The sequence below is a fragment of the Cimex lectularius genome, unplaced genomic scaffold (assembly GCF_000648675.2).
Source record: "Cimex lectularius strain Harlan isolate CLEC.00 unplaced genomic scaffold, Clec_2.1 scaffold16, whole genome shotgun sequence".
In the NCBI taxonomy this organism is placed as follows: Eukaryota; Metazoa; Arthropoda; class Insecta; order Hemiptera; family Cimicidae; genus Cimex; species Cimex lectularius.
The window spans coordinates 1,726,147-1,742,684 of record NW_019392679.1 but is presented as its reverse complement, the minus strand read 5'-3'; the positions used below and the strand labels follow the sequence as shown (position 1 = coordinate 1,742,684).

The following is a 16,538-nucleotide window of genomic DNA, read 5'->3' as shown; positions in this document are numbered from 1 at the left end:
CCAGGAGATCAGGTTAAGAAATAACGTTTTTTCCTATGATACCGATCATCTGAATCGGTCAAAATCTTTATCGACTTGTGGAAAATAATGAAGTTTACTGGATGCTGGCTTTGCGAAACATGTGATTCATAATTTAGTTAAAGAGTTGACACGATAGTGCATCTCCTTCTCTTAAACCCTTATTAGCTCTAAATTAAGCGGTAAAGTTTCCGTGCTCTTTACATCCAACGTCTTCCATAGTCATTCTACTGAGGCGTACGAGTTTGGAATACATAATTTCAGAGTTTTTCTCTATGAACGCTAACATGGGCTGACCTGAAGTTCACAAATAGGTGTCTGGAGGGTCCCTTTACCCTTTCTAACAAATTTCGTTCAGGTTAAGGTTTGATCTGTGGAAGACTTTTTTTTCATCCAAACCCTGACTGGTATGCATCTGCCTTTCTCGGCATGTGTAAGTACTCTGGCACTGGTGCTGTTGATGCCCTGTCAGATCATGGAGACAGTAAAACAACGTCGTGAATTTATTTTCATTTAGTTCCTACACACAAATCCATCGTGCGAAGACCCAAAATAAATTTTTCCTTATTTGTTATAAAAGAAGTCCTGGTTGTTTTCATGGATTTTTCTACTGGTCTTAAACCTTCTTTGGGAGAAGAGAAAAGATCACTGGCAAACAAATTTTGGAATCCTCTTCATGTTTTCTTGATGCGATTTTTAGTAATAGTAACAAATAATTTGAGATTTATTTTACACTACAAAAATAAGACAAATTCTTCACTGCCGAAACGCGCCTGACAGGCGAGGAAGGACTAGAAGACGACCGAACTACAAATAATTTTATTCTAACTTTTAGAAATTGAACTGAAAAACAAGTTGGATGGGAATTTAAAGATTGATTGCAGCTTTTCACTTAAATAATTTGAAGTCCGTTTCGAAATCGATTACGCGATTTATTACGGTCCGACGCTGCTCTCTCCTTTTAAATTAGGAGCATAATTTTGTCTGTGCGAGTCAACTATCCGGGGGCCAATTAAGGTAGATCTTTTTCGATCAATTAGAAGGAATTCTAAACTGCCCAAAACAACCAACTCGATCATTCTCAGTGATAAATAGAAAAAAATATTAAACTTATTTTTCCATTTGGGGTTATCTTCAAAGCAAAAAGCACTCAACTTCCAGTGTGAAAGTTGATGACGGGTGTAATGAGTAATTCGACAAACCTGCGAACTAAGACGAACCCAATAAATGACCCTTCGCCGGTTCAGCATAAGTGAGGCTAGTTGAATTAACTTGAATTAATTCATTTCACGTTCATTCATTCATTTGTCACATTCATTTGAGTTCACCGCCTCAATAATAACAGATGAATATAAAAGTGAATAAAGTGTAATAAAGTACAAGGATTTGTAGATTGAGAAAAAATTAAATTGTATATAAATAATTAATTATTATTTATTAATTTTCAAAGCTTTCATCGGTATAGAAATCTGCATAAGTAGTATCACCAGAGTAACTTTAATGTATGGCACGTGTGAAGTAATGAATGCTTGGTCGAAAGTAATTAACAAGATGCAAATATTCATGCTCTATTGTTGTTATTGCTATTGCTCTTTTATTCAATGTGTTTATGGTTGGCACGTATCAACAGATAGATTATTGCTATCAATACGTGTTGATAAAACGTGGTTTCGGTAATAGGCGGATAAAAAAGATCCACCTTGATAAATTCACACTTAAATGAATCCCACTTCTGTTTCGTGTTTTGAATTACAATCCGGTACTCGTAATAAATTGGCGCTTCAGTCCAATCAGTATGCACGGCGTCTAAACAATTTCCGAGACGTTCCTGTTAAATTGTACCGACGAATGAAGAATTTTGTACAATTGCTATTTCCTTGTTCGATCGTCATAAATTTAAAATGAAGCAAAATCGCGGTGTCAGCCAATTTAAGAATTGAACCTGTGCGTTTTTACACCGTCTCTGAAAGAAGTCCGAAGGGGGTTTCGAATGTCCGTTCTGTATAAAGTCATTTTGATAGATCGGTACTGTGATGTTTTATGAGGAGTTATGCCAGATAGTTTTTCTCTTTTTCTTCTTTTTTTAACGGGTTCGCAACAGTGTAGGTGTTTCCGGGGTGGGGTGTTTTTGGAATAAAACTGCAAGTTGGGATGTACTTTGGTTTACCTTACAGTGCCCACCGACCCTGATGGAATTATTTCGCTCCACCATTGGTTACAGCCCAATATTTAGCATTAAGATTATTTGGAGATAGTGAGATGCGGTCTGGTGTGACGTAGGTTTTTAGAAAAACATTTTCTTTATCGTGTCGTTTCAAACTTTATTGAGATCATCTTCAGAGTTCAAAGTGTTTGTTTTCTGCGTAGTTGTGTCATTCTTGTGTGTCGTGTTGAGAGTGAAGAACACAAAAGAATGGCACAACTACGCAGAAAACAAACGCTTTGAGCCCTGAAGATGATCTCAATAAAGATCGAAACGTTGGCACGATAAAGGAAATGTTTTTCTAAAAACCTACGTTGACCGCATCTCACGATCGCCAAATAATCATTGGATAACGGTCACTAAACACCACACATTTAGCATTAAGGGTTTTTTTAACCTCCATCGTCTTACACAGTAATTCTTTAGTTTTATTTGCTGCATTTAGCTTTTCTTTCCCCGTGAGTAGTAACCTTTTCCTTATTAGGCTTTCATAGTAATATAGAATATGTACTGTGGCTTTCAGTTCTTGATAGAAGCCGCGGACAGCATCGACGTCAGAACCACTGACTGCCTGAAACCTATGGTTTTTGGAGTCACCACAAAAATGTGGAAAGTGACGATAAGAAAAGTAACGATGTTTGTACCTTCATGACGTCATGATCAATGAATTCTCTCAAACACCGGGAAGCTAAAAAAAATTCCTACTCCGAAATGTTTGGAACACCAAAGTAATTCAAACATCAACCCTGTTTCTGTAGCAAGGTTTCATTGATGAACTACTTTTCTCCGGATACGACTTCTAAAATGTTGTGACAAGGATGAAAACAGTCACAATGTTGATAACAACCGTTCAGTAAATTAAATTTTATTTTAATAACAAGGTGCTTCTAATGAGGAGAAGGCGGCCACCACCTGCACGTTCTTCGAAAGGGACCATCAGACGGTTCCTCCCACAGCTTTTAATGAAAAGGATGAAAGGATGAGGACACTCGACTTGTCTTAAGTCATTGTCATGTAAAAAAAATCCCAGCCGCTCACTGAATTCATTGTCCATTAAACGAATAAAAAGTACATCTTTATAACCTCTGGATTTAGCTCGTCTATCGAGCACATGGATTGGAATTTCAAAAAACCGATACCGATATTCGAAGAACGATAGGCATCAGTGACTTTAGTCTCGTTCCTTTCCATACTTTATTTATTCTCTCTTTTAGTTTACGATTAAACATTCGTGTGAGATTCAACCAATTTTGGATTGAGTTTTGCTTATTTTGGCCACATGATACCGAAAGAATATTAGAAAAGAAAACTGTTCCAGGATAGATAATGTTCCAATCGATAATGCTTTTTTTAAGGTAGATATGTGTGCTCTTTTATTTTGGATAAAATAAACTACAATATTAGAACTGATGAAAAGCCATGCTTCGTGAAAATCATCCAGAATGGGTTGGAGGTAACCCTCTAAAACTAAGATCACTCACTCAATTAACTGAGGGATGATCACCTCAAGTTTGAGGGACAGTAGAGCCAGTCTTAAAATTACACTGGGGCTTGAAGAAGAAGGCTCTTCGAATCTTGCATTTTTCTGGCTTGAATTCATAAGTTTTCCAATAAGTTTTTTAACTTCTTGCTTAAGATTTTGATTAATAATGTTCAATGGATTGTTTTAAATGCCAAGGATATGTAAAAAGTCAGTGCTAGATTTATCTGTTTAAAAGTGCTTTGGAACTGGTTTGATGAAATTGAAATTTATCGTGCCTTGACCACCTTTTGAACCTTCCTTTCTCCGATTTGTTTTTCCCTTTGTTATGCTTTTGTGAACAGTACCTCATTTGTACACCGGTTTCAATCACTTTATTAATATAAAGCTAATACTCAACTCGAGTAGCTGTAACTTTTAGGATATCGACTAAAAAGAACACACCTCTAATGTCTTAAGATTGGGATACATCTTTGTTGTTAGACTTAGGTCAAGCTAAGAACCTAATCTTTCGCTGATTTCAACCGGTGCAAAGGTTGCTTGATAGTTGCTTCACAAGATTTTCTGAGATGAGAACATTGGCAATTATGATTATGGTCTATGTTTCTTTTTTTTAGTACCGCCATTCCTGTGGACATTTTTAACCCTTCTCCAATTCTGGAGAAGTAAACCAATTTTTTTTCATCTAAGATACAATGGCTAGCGATTGAGCCTAAACAATAGGTTGGCTGGAAGAAAGGAATCAGTCCGTTTCTAATGAACTTAGCTTCTATTTAAATTGCATTTACACCCGTTAACCTCTGTACATGTATTTGTCCAGTTGACCGTTGTTCAGATCTCTTCCGTTGTTCAATCTCGATCCCAATTTTGCCGAGATCACAGTTTATTTATTACAGGTTAGTCGAGGAAAATTGATTGTCACGCTTCTTCGTCTCGCTGTTCCCTTACACTCTTTTCCTAGTGAATATACATAATATACAAAATAATCTGTACATGGAATAATGAAAGTAAAGGTTGTTGTTTTTCACTCGGTTGCCTCGATATAAGAAGCAACGGTAGGATGCCCCTAATGGTTTGTCAAGTGGCCTCTTCCTTTCATCAGTATATTCATAGAGAAAAGTAAAGCAACAACACTTTTAAGACCACATTCTCATTTACGAAATATGTATCTTTCAAAGGAAAAATAAGGATGAAACCTAAAACTATTGACGGAATTAACTATTTAAAACCATATAAACATAGGTTTAAGAAATTAATTAATAATGTAGCCATTATCTGTAAATTCGACGTTAAGAACATGTTTTTTTCCTAGAAAATTGAGATAAAATTTGCTTACGACTGAAATTAGAAAACCTGCCAGTGCTTATATTTATTACTATTTGTACAACAAAAGGAAAATAAGCATAGATATGACTTGACGTGACCCCACGAAACAAAAGTTTTTCTTTGAGTCAGGAAACAATATTTTATACATTAAAACTTGCAAGTTGTACAGCAAAAGTTTCCGTGGAATAACGAAGGGAAGAATAGTATATCAATGTTGGAATAGTACAACTTACAATTTTTTTTCCTAATATCTGTGGAATATCCATTGAATTCCTATCTTATATTGTACAAAATATTCAAGATTTGTCTAGCTACTAATACAGAGAAAGGTTGGTCGAGTGTGCCGCCCTGAGGGGTGTAGTTCCTTGGTTCTATATAGAGTGCGTGTTGCAATGCCACCCGATATGTGAATAGTACGTAAACAGTGAGTATCTAGGTCCCTTGTAACTATTCTTGGGGAAAACAGTATTGTTTTGTTGTGTAGTATTGTGTCCCTAGCATGTGTTAAGATGGAGCGTATTTATTAGCGTGAATGTGTAGTGTGAGAGCGCCGATCGGCTCTACTAGGTTAGGTGTAAAGAGTGAGGTATATCGACACCACCCTAATTGAGTGAATGGCGTGTAAGTAGGAAAGAATGTATTTAAGAATGAATGAAAGTGTGAATGGGTAAACAGCACCCGAAACCAAACCTCGGTGGCTGGACAGATTAAGACCAAAGTCTGGACGCGGACTGCCATCACTCGAGGTGGGTGATTCTCGCGGCCTGCCGGTTATTTATTGTAAATTATAAAAGCTGTATTTTCCGGCGGACTGGAAAAGTGATAGGTTCAACTCTGCGTGCATATATGCCCAAACATGAGCGGATTTGAGCTTATATACATCCAAAAAATAAAAAATCTGGCTACCAAGGTGAAACGAAAAAACTGTTGAATTTTAATAGGAACGGTAGGTGGTATGTAACTCTTGAGTCCTAATCGTGATCAGCATGATGAGCGGTGGGCTGTTAAAAGTCTCCCATCCCTCACCCCTGACCCCCCTTCGTAGAAAAGACGTGCAGTAGCACATGACATTAACATCTAAACTACATGCAAATTATTCACATGCATTGGGACAAACAGATTTCATTCAATGAACAATGAATTTGTATAAATGTTATTATAAAGTTCACTTAGTCAATTTTAAAAAAAGATCCTTCAATAAAACTCAGTTGTAGCATGGAAAATTTAACAGTTTAAGGTTTTGTCGAAGGAATCGTTTAGCTTGAACTTTTAGCTTCTTTGAACTTTTATTTGATTCTTATAATTTCAACGTAAATATCCAGCTTGTTTGAGAGTGCAACTAGTAAATAATCTATGATAATTAGCAATGGTTTTAGCTGACTTCACTTATCAACGTCATAGAATACAGCCAGTTAATAAACAACACCTCAGGATCAAGTTTAATTAGGCAATTAGATAAATTGATAAATATATTCTCGGACGGTAGTTAAAATATGACCGACTGCCTAAGATAGCACCGTCCGTCTGCATGAGTCCGGCTCATCACTCCTGTCCCAAGATGAAGAATTCGTGCTGAGGGAACCGAGAATGAAAAATACCTCCTGCACGTCTTATGAGTCAATCTTGTTCGGCCTTTTTTTCCTCCATTTATAAGACAAGTTACTTATGACACTTGAATATAAGTCAAACTAGATAACGATAGGCATTTACTAACGCTAAACAGTAATTACAGTAAGTTAAGTAACCTCCATTAATCAGGAGCGTAAGAATTGACCTTTCCTACCTGTGTGACTTGATTGTAAATTTTGAATTTTTTTTCACAATTAAGCTTTCAAAGATTATGCTCGAGCCGATTGGCCCAGTATTAATAGCTCTCAGTTCTGATCTTACCTATTTCCATTGCAGTAAGGTGCAAGTAATTAGATAATACTATAATCCAGGTGATTGACGACATTTTTGTATTTTTATGGAATAACAATTAATTAAGGATTTTAGTTGATATGAAAAAAAGTTAATGACACGAGAGGGGGTTGAGATGTGAAGTTGATGTCCGAGGGGATCGAGGTCACGATAGCTCAGGTGGTAGAGCAGCGGCGTATCAAGCCGAAGGTCGTGGGTTCGAATCCCGCTCGTGACATTGACTTTTTTATCTCAACTAAAAACCTTAATTAATTGTAATGTATTAATTGGTCAAGCGGACCACGAAATTAGTGAATTTATGGAATAAGTTGGTCGGAATATGTGATATTTAGCCCTGAAAAAAAAAAAAAAAAAAAAAGAGAAGTTCAATAGGGAAAATAACTATGATTATCTAATATCTTCAAAATCTTATTTCTTATCTTATGTTATCTTAAAAAACAAAACAAAAGAAAAGTAAATTTGCGTTCAAATTGCGTATTGTACAAAATTTCAGATTGTTTATATAACAAAAGTTTTTTACTTGTTCTGTTCAATTATTCTGTGTGATGATCTTGAGGCCCTCTTAATACGTTTTAGAAAACTACGTTAAATTTGTAATAAGATGTGATCAATATTAAACTTGTAAACGTTGGTGAAATAAGAGTTTAGTAGCCAGAACTTTGAAAAATATATTTTTTTCATAGTTGACAAACTTACTATGATGATTCTGAACTACTATTTCCAAACCTAGGGACCAGTAAATTTCAGAAAACGTACTCCATTTTATACCCTTTTTAGTGTTGTATTTGCTTTTTTAATTACTTTGTTCAAAGAAATTGATGTAGGAAAAGTGAAAACAGTGGTCGACAGTTATTAAGGTGGAAAGATTAATAATAATAAAAAATAAAAATCTTAAGAAAATTTTGAATGAATTTATTAAACTTTTTTTAAATTTTTGATTCGAAATGCTTTCCACCCTTCAATCCACAAAAGAGCCCGCTTTCTCATATTAGCCACTGTAACTCGATAGTTCAATTTAAGTTTGTTTTTCAGCAGCGGAGAGGATCCGTTGCTTTAAAATTAGAACATGGTATTAACAAGATATCACATAGAAAACTAAAAAAGTTTGGAATCTTAAAACTCTTTTATTCCGGGGAATAATAAATAATACAATAATCCTTTAATCAAAGTTGCAGTCGTTGGTAATTAAGTAAACACTTGCACTATTTCGGTTTCGAACCCAAATTTAAAAACGTTTCATAAATTCATTCAATATTTCCTTATGTTTTTTATTTTTTATTATTATTAATCTTTCCACCATACCAATCCTTCAACCACTGTTTTCTCCTTTCCTTCATAAATTTGTCATCTTTAAAAAAAGCAATTACACCACTAAAAAGGATATAAAATGAAGTACGTTTTCTGAAATTGGCTGGGTGCTAAGTTTGGAAATAGTAGATTAGAATCATCATAGTAAATTTTTCAATTACTAAAACACTTATTTCACCAATGTTTACAAATGTACTATTGATCACAACCTAATATAAATTTAATGTAGTTTTCTATGGTATCAATGGATTTGTCCCAAAACTTTTAGTTTATGAATTATCATTGTTTATTTGAAGCACGGTCGAGAAATCTTAAACAATCAGAAAAGGGGGAATAAGTCCGAACTTTGCATTCGAATGTACTGGCAAAATTTGTAACACGAGTAGCCGAACACCCTGTATCGGCCTTAAATTGAATCTTGTAAAAATAAATGAACTGTGCAGAATAATTTGACTGTACTTTTATAGTAGTGAAAAATTCAAAAATGCTATCAAGACGACTAATAACTAAAGTCTTCGTGTTAAGCAAGATTGTTGAAACTTTGGTGATTTTCACGGGGAGATGAACGAAAAGTGGTCGGGGGGACGTCGGGTGAGACGGAGCTGGTAATATCGTTATTACTGGTGGAAGAGGATTTTGGATTGGTAGCCTGTGCAGTCACGTCTCTAATTATAAGACTTCCTCTGAAGCCTAATCTCTCCTGGAAATTGACTTTCAAGTCGGGACTTTTAAAAGCTCCGGCATCGAATGTGATACTGTGCTGACGTCGAAATGTGATAAGATATCGCAGTAATTTGTAGCCGTCTTTAAATGAGATTCTGCTGTTAATTAACAAAAGTCAAATATACATATTAATAATTCTTAAATTAGAGCATATTCGGTCAACTAGAGAACCGGCCTAATCAGAAATGATCGACTTATCTTTCTCTTAAAAAAAAAAGAGAAAATCGTTGGCCAAGACTCCTTGGGAATGAGGTTTGAGAAAAGGGATTTGGAAGATCATTAACTCGATTCGGAAGATAGAGACAGTCATGGAATGCGATGAAGTGTAACTGCGTCCTCTATGACATTTCCGGTTCGGTCGATTTTGACGGAGCACCAAACTGAAAAATCCGTTGAATTTTTCATTTATATTTTCTCGACCAAACAGCTCAGAAACTGGTTTTTCGACAGATACGTTCTTTGAAATGAGTGTTCTTTCTATCATGACTGCTTGTTCGGAACATTTCATGCTATATGAAAAAAAAAAAAAAAAAAAAACCTTTGCCGTTGGATTTTATGGCACCCATACTGCAGTTCTATTGTGTTAACTGTTTTATTGTGTTATTAAGAAATACATGGAGGGCCTCTCGAGATATTCATCTGCGAAATGTGCTGTTACTTTTTCTCATTAAAAGGTTTTATGCTTTATTTCAGGGTTGCTATCACAATAACAAATCTCAGTACAGGCCCCAAGCCTTGCTAGTGTCGAGTGTGCTATTGATTCCGCAATAACACACTTAACACTTATCAAAGTTTGCGGTGAATGTCCATTAAATATATAGTCTTGGCTATTCCTTCCTCATTAGAATATTAAGATGAAGACATTTCTTTAAATGTCGTGTTTTTTCTTTTTTTCCCCAATAAAAAGCTATAACGTTAGTTTTCTAAATTTAAAATTAAAAAATTTTAATCAACCCAATCTTTTATATACGAAAATTCTTTATTGATAGAGTTAGTAATTTCATTTAATTTTTTTGTAATAAAGAAAAAGATAGGACCTAAAACTGTAACCTGTGACACACCGTATTTTACTGATAATATTTACTGCAAGACCCACTTCTAGTTTTCTGAGCCCTATTAGAAAGATATGATTTGCAATGTACAGTCCATTGAAGATAATTTTAGATAACTTTAGAATTAGTTTTGTTTGGACAACAGACTCAAATGCCTTCTTAATGTCCAAAAAAGTCTACAAATTTTTTTTTACAGAATCCCATTCTTCAGGAATCAGATTATTAATAGGGCTTGTCATGTTGATTACTAGGAAGTAAACCAAATTAATTATTACATATTATATTATTTTTGTAAAGAAATGAAATTAATCGATTTTTGATACGTTTTTTCCTGATTATTGCTAAGGATAGGATTAAAGAAATGGGTCGATAGATATTGATATCTAATTTTGATCCACATTTAACTAATGATCTTTTAAAATATATGGAATATTCCAGTAAAAGAGACCAATTACAAATATGAAGATGGGGAGGAATGATGTAAGCTAAAATCAATGCAATCAGGCTGATAAGTAATTACCAAAAAATAAGGTTTTATTATTAGAGGGTTTTTAAACAATATTTCTAGTTCTTCAATACTAACTGGGTTCAACACAAATGAAATTGGATTCGATTTAAAGCTGTGAATTATAAGGTCTGAGTTTGTATAATATTTTATTTTTGATTGAAAGATTGAGTTTTTTAAAAAATTAAAAAATTTTAATCACGTAAGTTATTGATTTTGATCACTTTATTTTAACATGAAATTTGACTTTGATTTTTACTATTAGCACCCACGTTTGCTAATATGAAAAAAATTAATAAAGGCATTTGCAATTTATAAATCAGTTTTAAGTATTTCTTGTGAGTTTGCCTCCTAATTGTAAATTGTTTATGGTGACTAAAGGTTTTGGTAGATTGACATTTTTGTGCAAACTGAACTAACTACATTTTTTAAATTGTTTTTGTAGGAACCCCTTAAAAGCTGGCCATCTTATTGGATAACTATAATTTATTTTTGTGTCAATCTTGCATATTCAGTGAGGGTGTAGTGATCGACCAACAGTTGTTATTTCTAGATGGAATGTGGTCCATAATCGCCCATAATCAATCTTGCACTATTTTTTTACGCTGGTTTTAGGGCCGGCGTTACATTGGTCATCGCCAGCCCTTTTTTCTTTAGGTTTGCATTGCTTTTCTGGCTTTGTGATGTTTTTATAACGGTAGACAACTCTGTCTGTTTTCATTATCCTTTCCTCTGCATTTCAGCGCCTCTGTGGGTAAAATAACACAAATAATGGACAAAATTACACAGAAACACAAAAACATGTTAGTGTGGTTTGCATTCACATAATCCTAGAGTACTGGATATCCCTCGGGGTAATTGGGGATATGCCCCTCCATTCGCGCTAATAAATCACATTCACACAGCATACTTCGTTCACGCTACCCCAGATTATTTCGATATTCCTCTTGCATAGGAGAGCATATTATATAATACAATTAATTAAGGTTTTTAGTTGAGATGAAGAAAAGTTAATGGCACGAGCGGGATTCGAACCCACGATCTTCGGCTAGATACGCCGCTGCTCTACCACTTGAGCTATCGTGACCTCGATCCACTCGGACATCAACTTCCTATCTCAACCCCACCTTATGAGTTTTCCCTCCTTTTTGCCATTATTATATAATGTAAAAATAAAATAAAATATTTTATTTTAATGCCTCAAAGCATTTAAAATTTTGTAATATTGAACACGTTACATAATTAAAGTATGTAATGTCTAATTTCTGTTTATTGGTCGGAATAAGTGAAACTGAGCCAGTGTGAAAAATTAGAAAGGCAAACTGTGGGAGTAACAAGTCTAGGATTTTTTGTATACGCCCAAAAAGGAAGTCCGGTGACTTTTAATGGGACGGCGTATCTGTCAATTAGACGTTGGAGTGCTCTGGTTATAAGTTTTATAGTAACAGCCTTCCCGGATTATCTTGAAACGAAATGGACTCTCCCTAATTGCTATACCCAGCATTCCTAATGGAACCCAACCGACCTCTTGAGATTAATAACGGCTTGATGAGAAACGGGGATTGATTGGCGATATAAATTTGAGTTTTTATGTCGGTCTCATTGTTCATTTTCATCGGTTTTTTTCCCCCCTGAAAGATTTTATTTTAAGATATCTGAAAATCACGTTGTCATCGGCTTTTTATATTTAATCGTTTTGGTAAATTTTCGGTTCTTTGAAAATTGAAATTATGATTGGTAATGGTACACTCGACGTTTAATAAGTCCAGTGACACATTTCCTGCCTAACACATCCAACATTCCCACGACCTCTTGTTTCATTTGTACACCGGACATATGAAGTAATATCTCTTCTGAAAAAGATTTAATCATACACAGAGGCGATGCCTTCGGCTATGAATAGTAGGCGGATTCGGATCTGAACTGTAATCATATAGACTTAATTCTAAGAATGATTGAAACGTCTTGGCGTACAGAATTGTAATGCCCATCTTTCTGTTTGTTAACCAGTGTATTTTGACCGATCTTTATCTTAAATTGCTCTTACACATTTTACCCTTTTCACAATTATAACTATCCCAGTAAGTATTAGGCTGTATGCCCCAAAATTACTGTTCCTCGGCCCTGTGCCTTTTTCTCTGTGGCCCAAGAAAATTATACGTTCCCACAGTTCCGTTTTAAAACAATGAACTACGTTATTGAAAGTTGACATTTCATTGAGAGATATGTTACCAATTGGAGAGATGTAATCATTTTCTTTCTTCTCCAATCAGATCAATAAATAAATTTGGTAAATTTTATGTCCCATCCAAAGTAATGTTTAACTGTAAGTAACTAGGAGTATAGGCTACTTCGATAAAAAAAAAATCTCGTTTAATTTGATAGAATCCTAAAAACAGAAACTGACACCAATAAATTAGTGAACTGACACCACAAATAATTAAAAAATTGTTGTACTTCTTTCTATTAGACAAATTTTAAATATTATACTGACATACTACGCTACCTTTATACTATGCTTTCATTAAATTAAATTAAGTTGGGAATTTTCAGGCAATAAAATCCTTAAGCATGACTATGGCATAAAATTGACGAAACGTTTCAAAAATATTAGCATCATATGCAAATTAATTCTTGTTAAAAAATTCCCAATAGTAAATAGAGGCAAAAAAAGGAGATAATAAATAAAAACAGAAAAATGGTAGATCGACAGCTCGTGGCGTATGTAAATCGAAAAAGTCGTTTTTTAAATTGAACTTGTTTGTTTGGGCTTCAGTGTACACTCCTAGGGTAAACATCAATGTTTACTCTTTATAAAAATGGCAAACTCTAATCCAGCCTTTAGTTACCCTTTCAAACGGATTAAAGCAATTGTTGAATCACAAATTCGTTCCATTTTGCTTTATAAACTTCCTAAGTCGGTTTAAAAGCGAAAGTGCTTGCAAAATATGCACTCTATTAGGAGTTTTGGTTTTCGAAATTTCGTGATGCCGATGAAACACGCTAAGACGATATTCAGTAAGTCCAAAGATAATTGATGCACAGGAACTGAGAGATTTAATTGAATAGAGGTTCAAACTGCTCAGAGACAGCTTCCCGATCTAAATCAACTCTTGGACCTGTATGAAATTGTAAAAGTAAAAAACCCTAGATAAATTGATTACCGATGGCAATTGTACTTTATCTATAGCGTCTTTTTTTAGCTTCCCGCCAAAAAAATCGATCCTTCGTTTTAATAGAATCGGCACTTATGATGAAAAATGTGATGTGGTACCTTTCTTAAAATTAATTAGATTGTAAAATAACAGTTGTTCTTTCATTAAAACCGTTATCTAAATTCCATTTAATTTTTTCAGATGGTTTTGCCACTTTGACGATGACAACTACGTGAACGTCAATCGTCTTGTACACCTGCTGGGCGACTACAGCCATCAGGAGGACTGGTACTTAGGCAAGCCGAGCATAAGGACCCCGTTGGAGATACTCAATCGTGAACCGAAGCCTCAAAAAAAGGTAAGACGTTTGAAAGAATTTAATAAGCACGGGATTCATCAATCTTCAAGTGGCGATTAGCGAGAGGTCCACGTTAAAACAATAAGTGCTATCAGATCCAATGTCGGTGCTGATCTACGACCGAGAAATCAACCGGTCTTGTGGATTCCATGCGTCATTCTTCATGTGTAATCGGAACGGATCTCAGAGGTTCAGAATATTTTCGAACACGGCAGGGTGCCGTCTTTGGCTTGATTAACGTCCAGTTGATTCATTTCCTTAATTAACCTAAAATATATATACACTATATATATATTTTTTGCCAGTAAAATTAACGGATTTACGGATGCTTCCGTAAGATTATTTTCATATTCACTCATGCCTTACATTTTCCGTTAATCTGATTCATCTATAAATTGAATTTGGTGAATTTATCGTCTTAATTAATAATGAAAATGTACCCTGGAAGTGTATTTGCAAAACTTCAATTGGAGGTCGGATTTCGATTTGAACGTCGTATCAGTTGGATAGAATTCGGGATAATGGGGGCAAACAGCAAATCCGTGGCCCTCCCCCTGACAATTACAGCTACTTTATGTCCGTCCTCAGACCATCGTCAGTATTAAGTAAGAGTTAGGCTCCACCTGATGATACGGATCACAATTCGACCGCGGTACTTAAACCTTTCCAAATTTCTTCCCAGACCAATCAGTATAAATCACGGTGGACATTGAGTATCGTTTTATTGGAAAGGACGCCGAATTTGGGGTTCGGCTTCGAACACGGCCGTCGATATCATCGGTATTAAAGGTATCAATTCTCAAAAGTCGAAGTTCAAGGAAAATCAAATTACAAAAACGGATTATTTAAACAAAAATAATTCTTCCACATGATCCTGTCCTTTTTCAAAAAAAGTTAATATTAATTGCTAGCTTTCCCCCACAGTTTGATACTTATACGTGGAACTTTGTTCACTCCAAAGTAGAACATATCGCCATATTTTGTAGAATACACATGTTGCTTCACTACATAGGTAAAATTTCTGTAAATCTGGTTACAATAAATATTCTAGGTTGATTCTAAGATAAATCCGTTAGGCATTTTGCCACCAAATCCTCCTATTCCTCCAGCATCGGTCTACCACCGGTTACAAGCTATCACCGTGTTTCGCAGTGCTAGCTGAGAGAACAGAAAATAGCTGGATTAGTAGAATTTTTCTAGAGCAAAAGGGTTGAAAACGTGTTGGGGCGAGGGACAAGAATTTTAATCTGACGTTGGTTTGCCAGGGGTGATCAATTCAATTATCGTGTCGTGTCTCTCAGGTTTACACGGTTCGACCGCACTACACGACTCCCGGCCGGCTTATGGGCCGGACCATCACTTATCAAAACAGCTCATCCTGCTGTCATGTTTATTCATAGTAGGAGCCCCCATCGGGCATCTATCTGATCTGGATACTCGACGTAAATGCCGTACTGGTGGATCAACCTGTCGTCCGTGAATGGATTCTCGGATTATTTGTCGAGGAATAATAATAATGCGTACTAAATAAACTAAGAAATAATACGAAAAAATATTAAAACGGATTTTTTCATTGCTATATTTTGTACATGTTCAGAGAATAAGGCCGTACAAATGCCCTTGCAGAAGTTCCTTTTCAAGCTTTTGTATCTCACTTTTCTCTACTATTTTTTTTTCCTTAAGGGAGCGACAATTAATCAGTTTTTGAGTCTGGAGCACGTACAAGTTGTAATCAGGGAGCTGGTCATAAACCGGTTGTGCCACGTACGCCCTTTATAATAATACTCGCCTCGACTCTTGAGCCTTCCTCCTTAATTTTAATCCAAGGCTTAGATGGGAACTCGAGATAAGCCTGTTTTTTTTTTACACTGCCCCTCATTCGTGACGGAGGCCGCTTTTAAAATTTTAATTATTCCCCTTAAGTAAAGCAAATGAAGGCACCGTGTTTTAGTTTTTTAGGGAATCAAGCAATTCTTCACCCTTCTGCAGTGATGATTTTATGCAAAAGTATGCAATATCCTGCAGGATATACTTACTTTTCGTTATTCTCTTATCAATAATGTTAATATAGCAGAGTGATATAAAAATAAATGACTGCATTTTTTTACGAGGGTTCGCAACAGCAGAGGTCATATAAACCCTCAGGGTGCCGGTGTTTTTGAAAAAAAGCCCATTTGTAAGTATGTCGGGTTCGAATGCAGGCCCGCTGGATACCTTTACCTTACAGTGATGAGCGCGGTGTCAAAGACTAAACCTTGCGGCCACCGACGCCCCCCAAAAAATGACTGGGTATAGAACGCTATGTTAAGATTGAAGGGGTCACTACATAAAAAAAAGTAAAAAATATTTTCCTTTTTATTTGTCTAAACCTTTAATTCTTTTTAGATATTTCGTTATAAAAAAATAATAAAAATTTGATTACTGAAAGTACACTAAATAATTTATTAAAAAGTGCGAGTATTGCGGTTGGAGAAGGCCCAGATTTAACTC

At 35.3% G+C, this 16,538-nt stretch overlaps 1 protein-coding gene and 1 non-coding gene across 2 annotated transcripts in view; both read left to right on the top strand.

Annotated features, from left to right (window-relative positions):
• LOC106661495 (fringe glycosyltransferase) overlaps positions 1-16,538 on the top strand; it is a 56,380-nt gene that overhangs the window by 21,860 nt on the left and 17,982 nt on the right. The window contains exon 5 of the mRNA XM_014384940.2: positions 13,892-14,048. Within this exon, the coding sequence (XP_014240426.1) occupies positions 13,892-14,048 (157 nt within the window). The remainder of the gene's footprint in view (positions 1-13,891; positions 14,049-16,538) is intronic.
• On the top strand, positions 7,092-7,164 carry Trnad-auc. Its single transcript has one exon. It is a non-coding gene; the product is annotated as a tRNA-Asp (tRNA).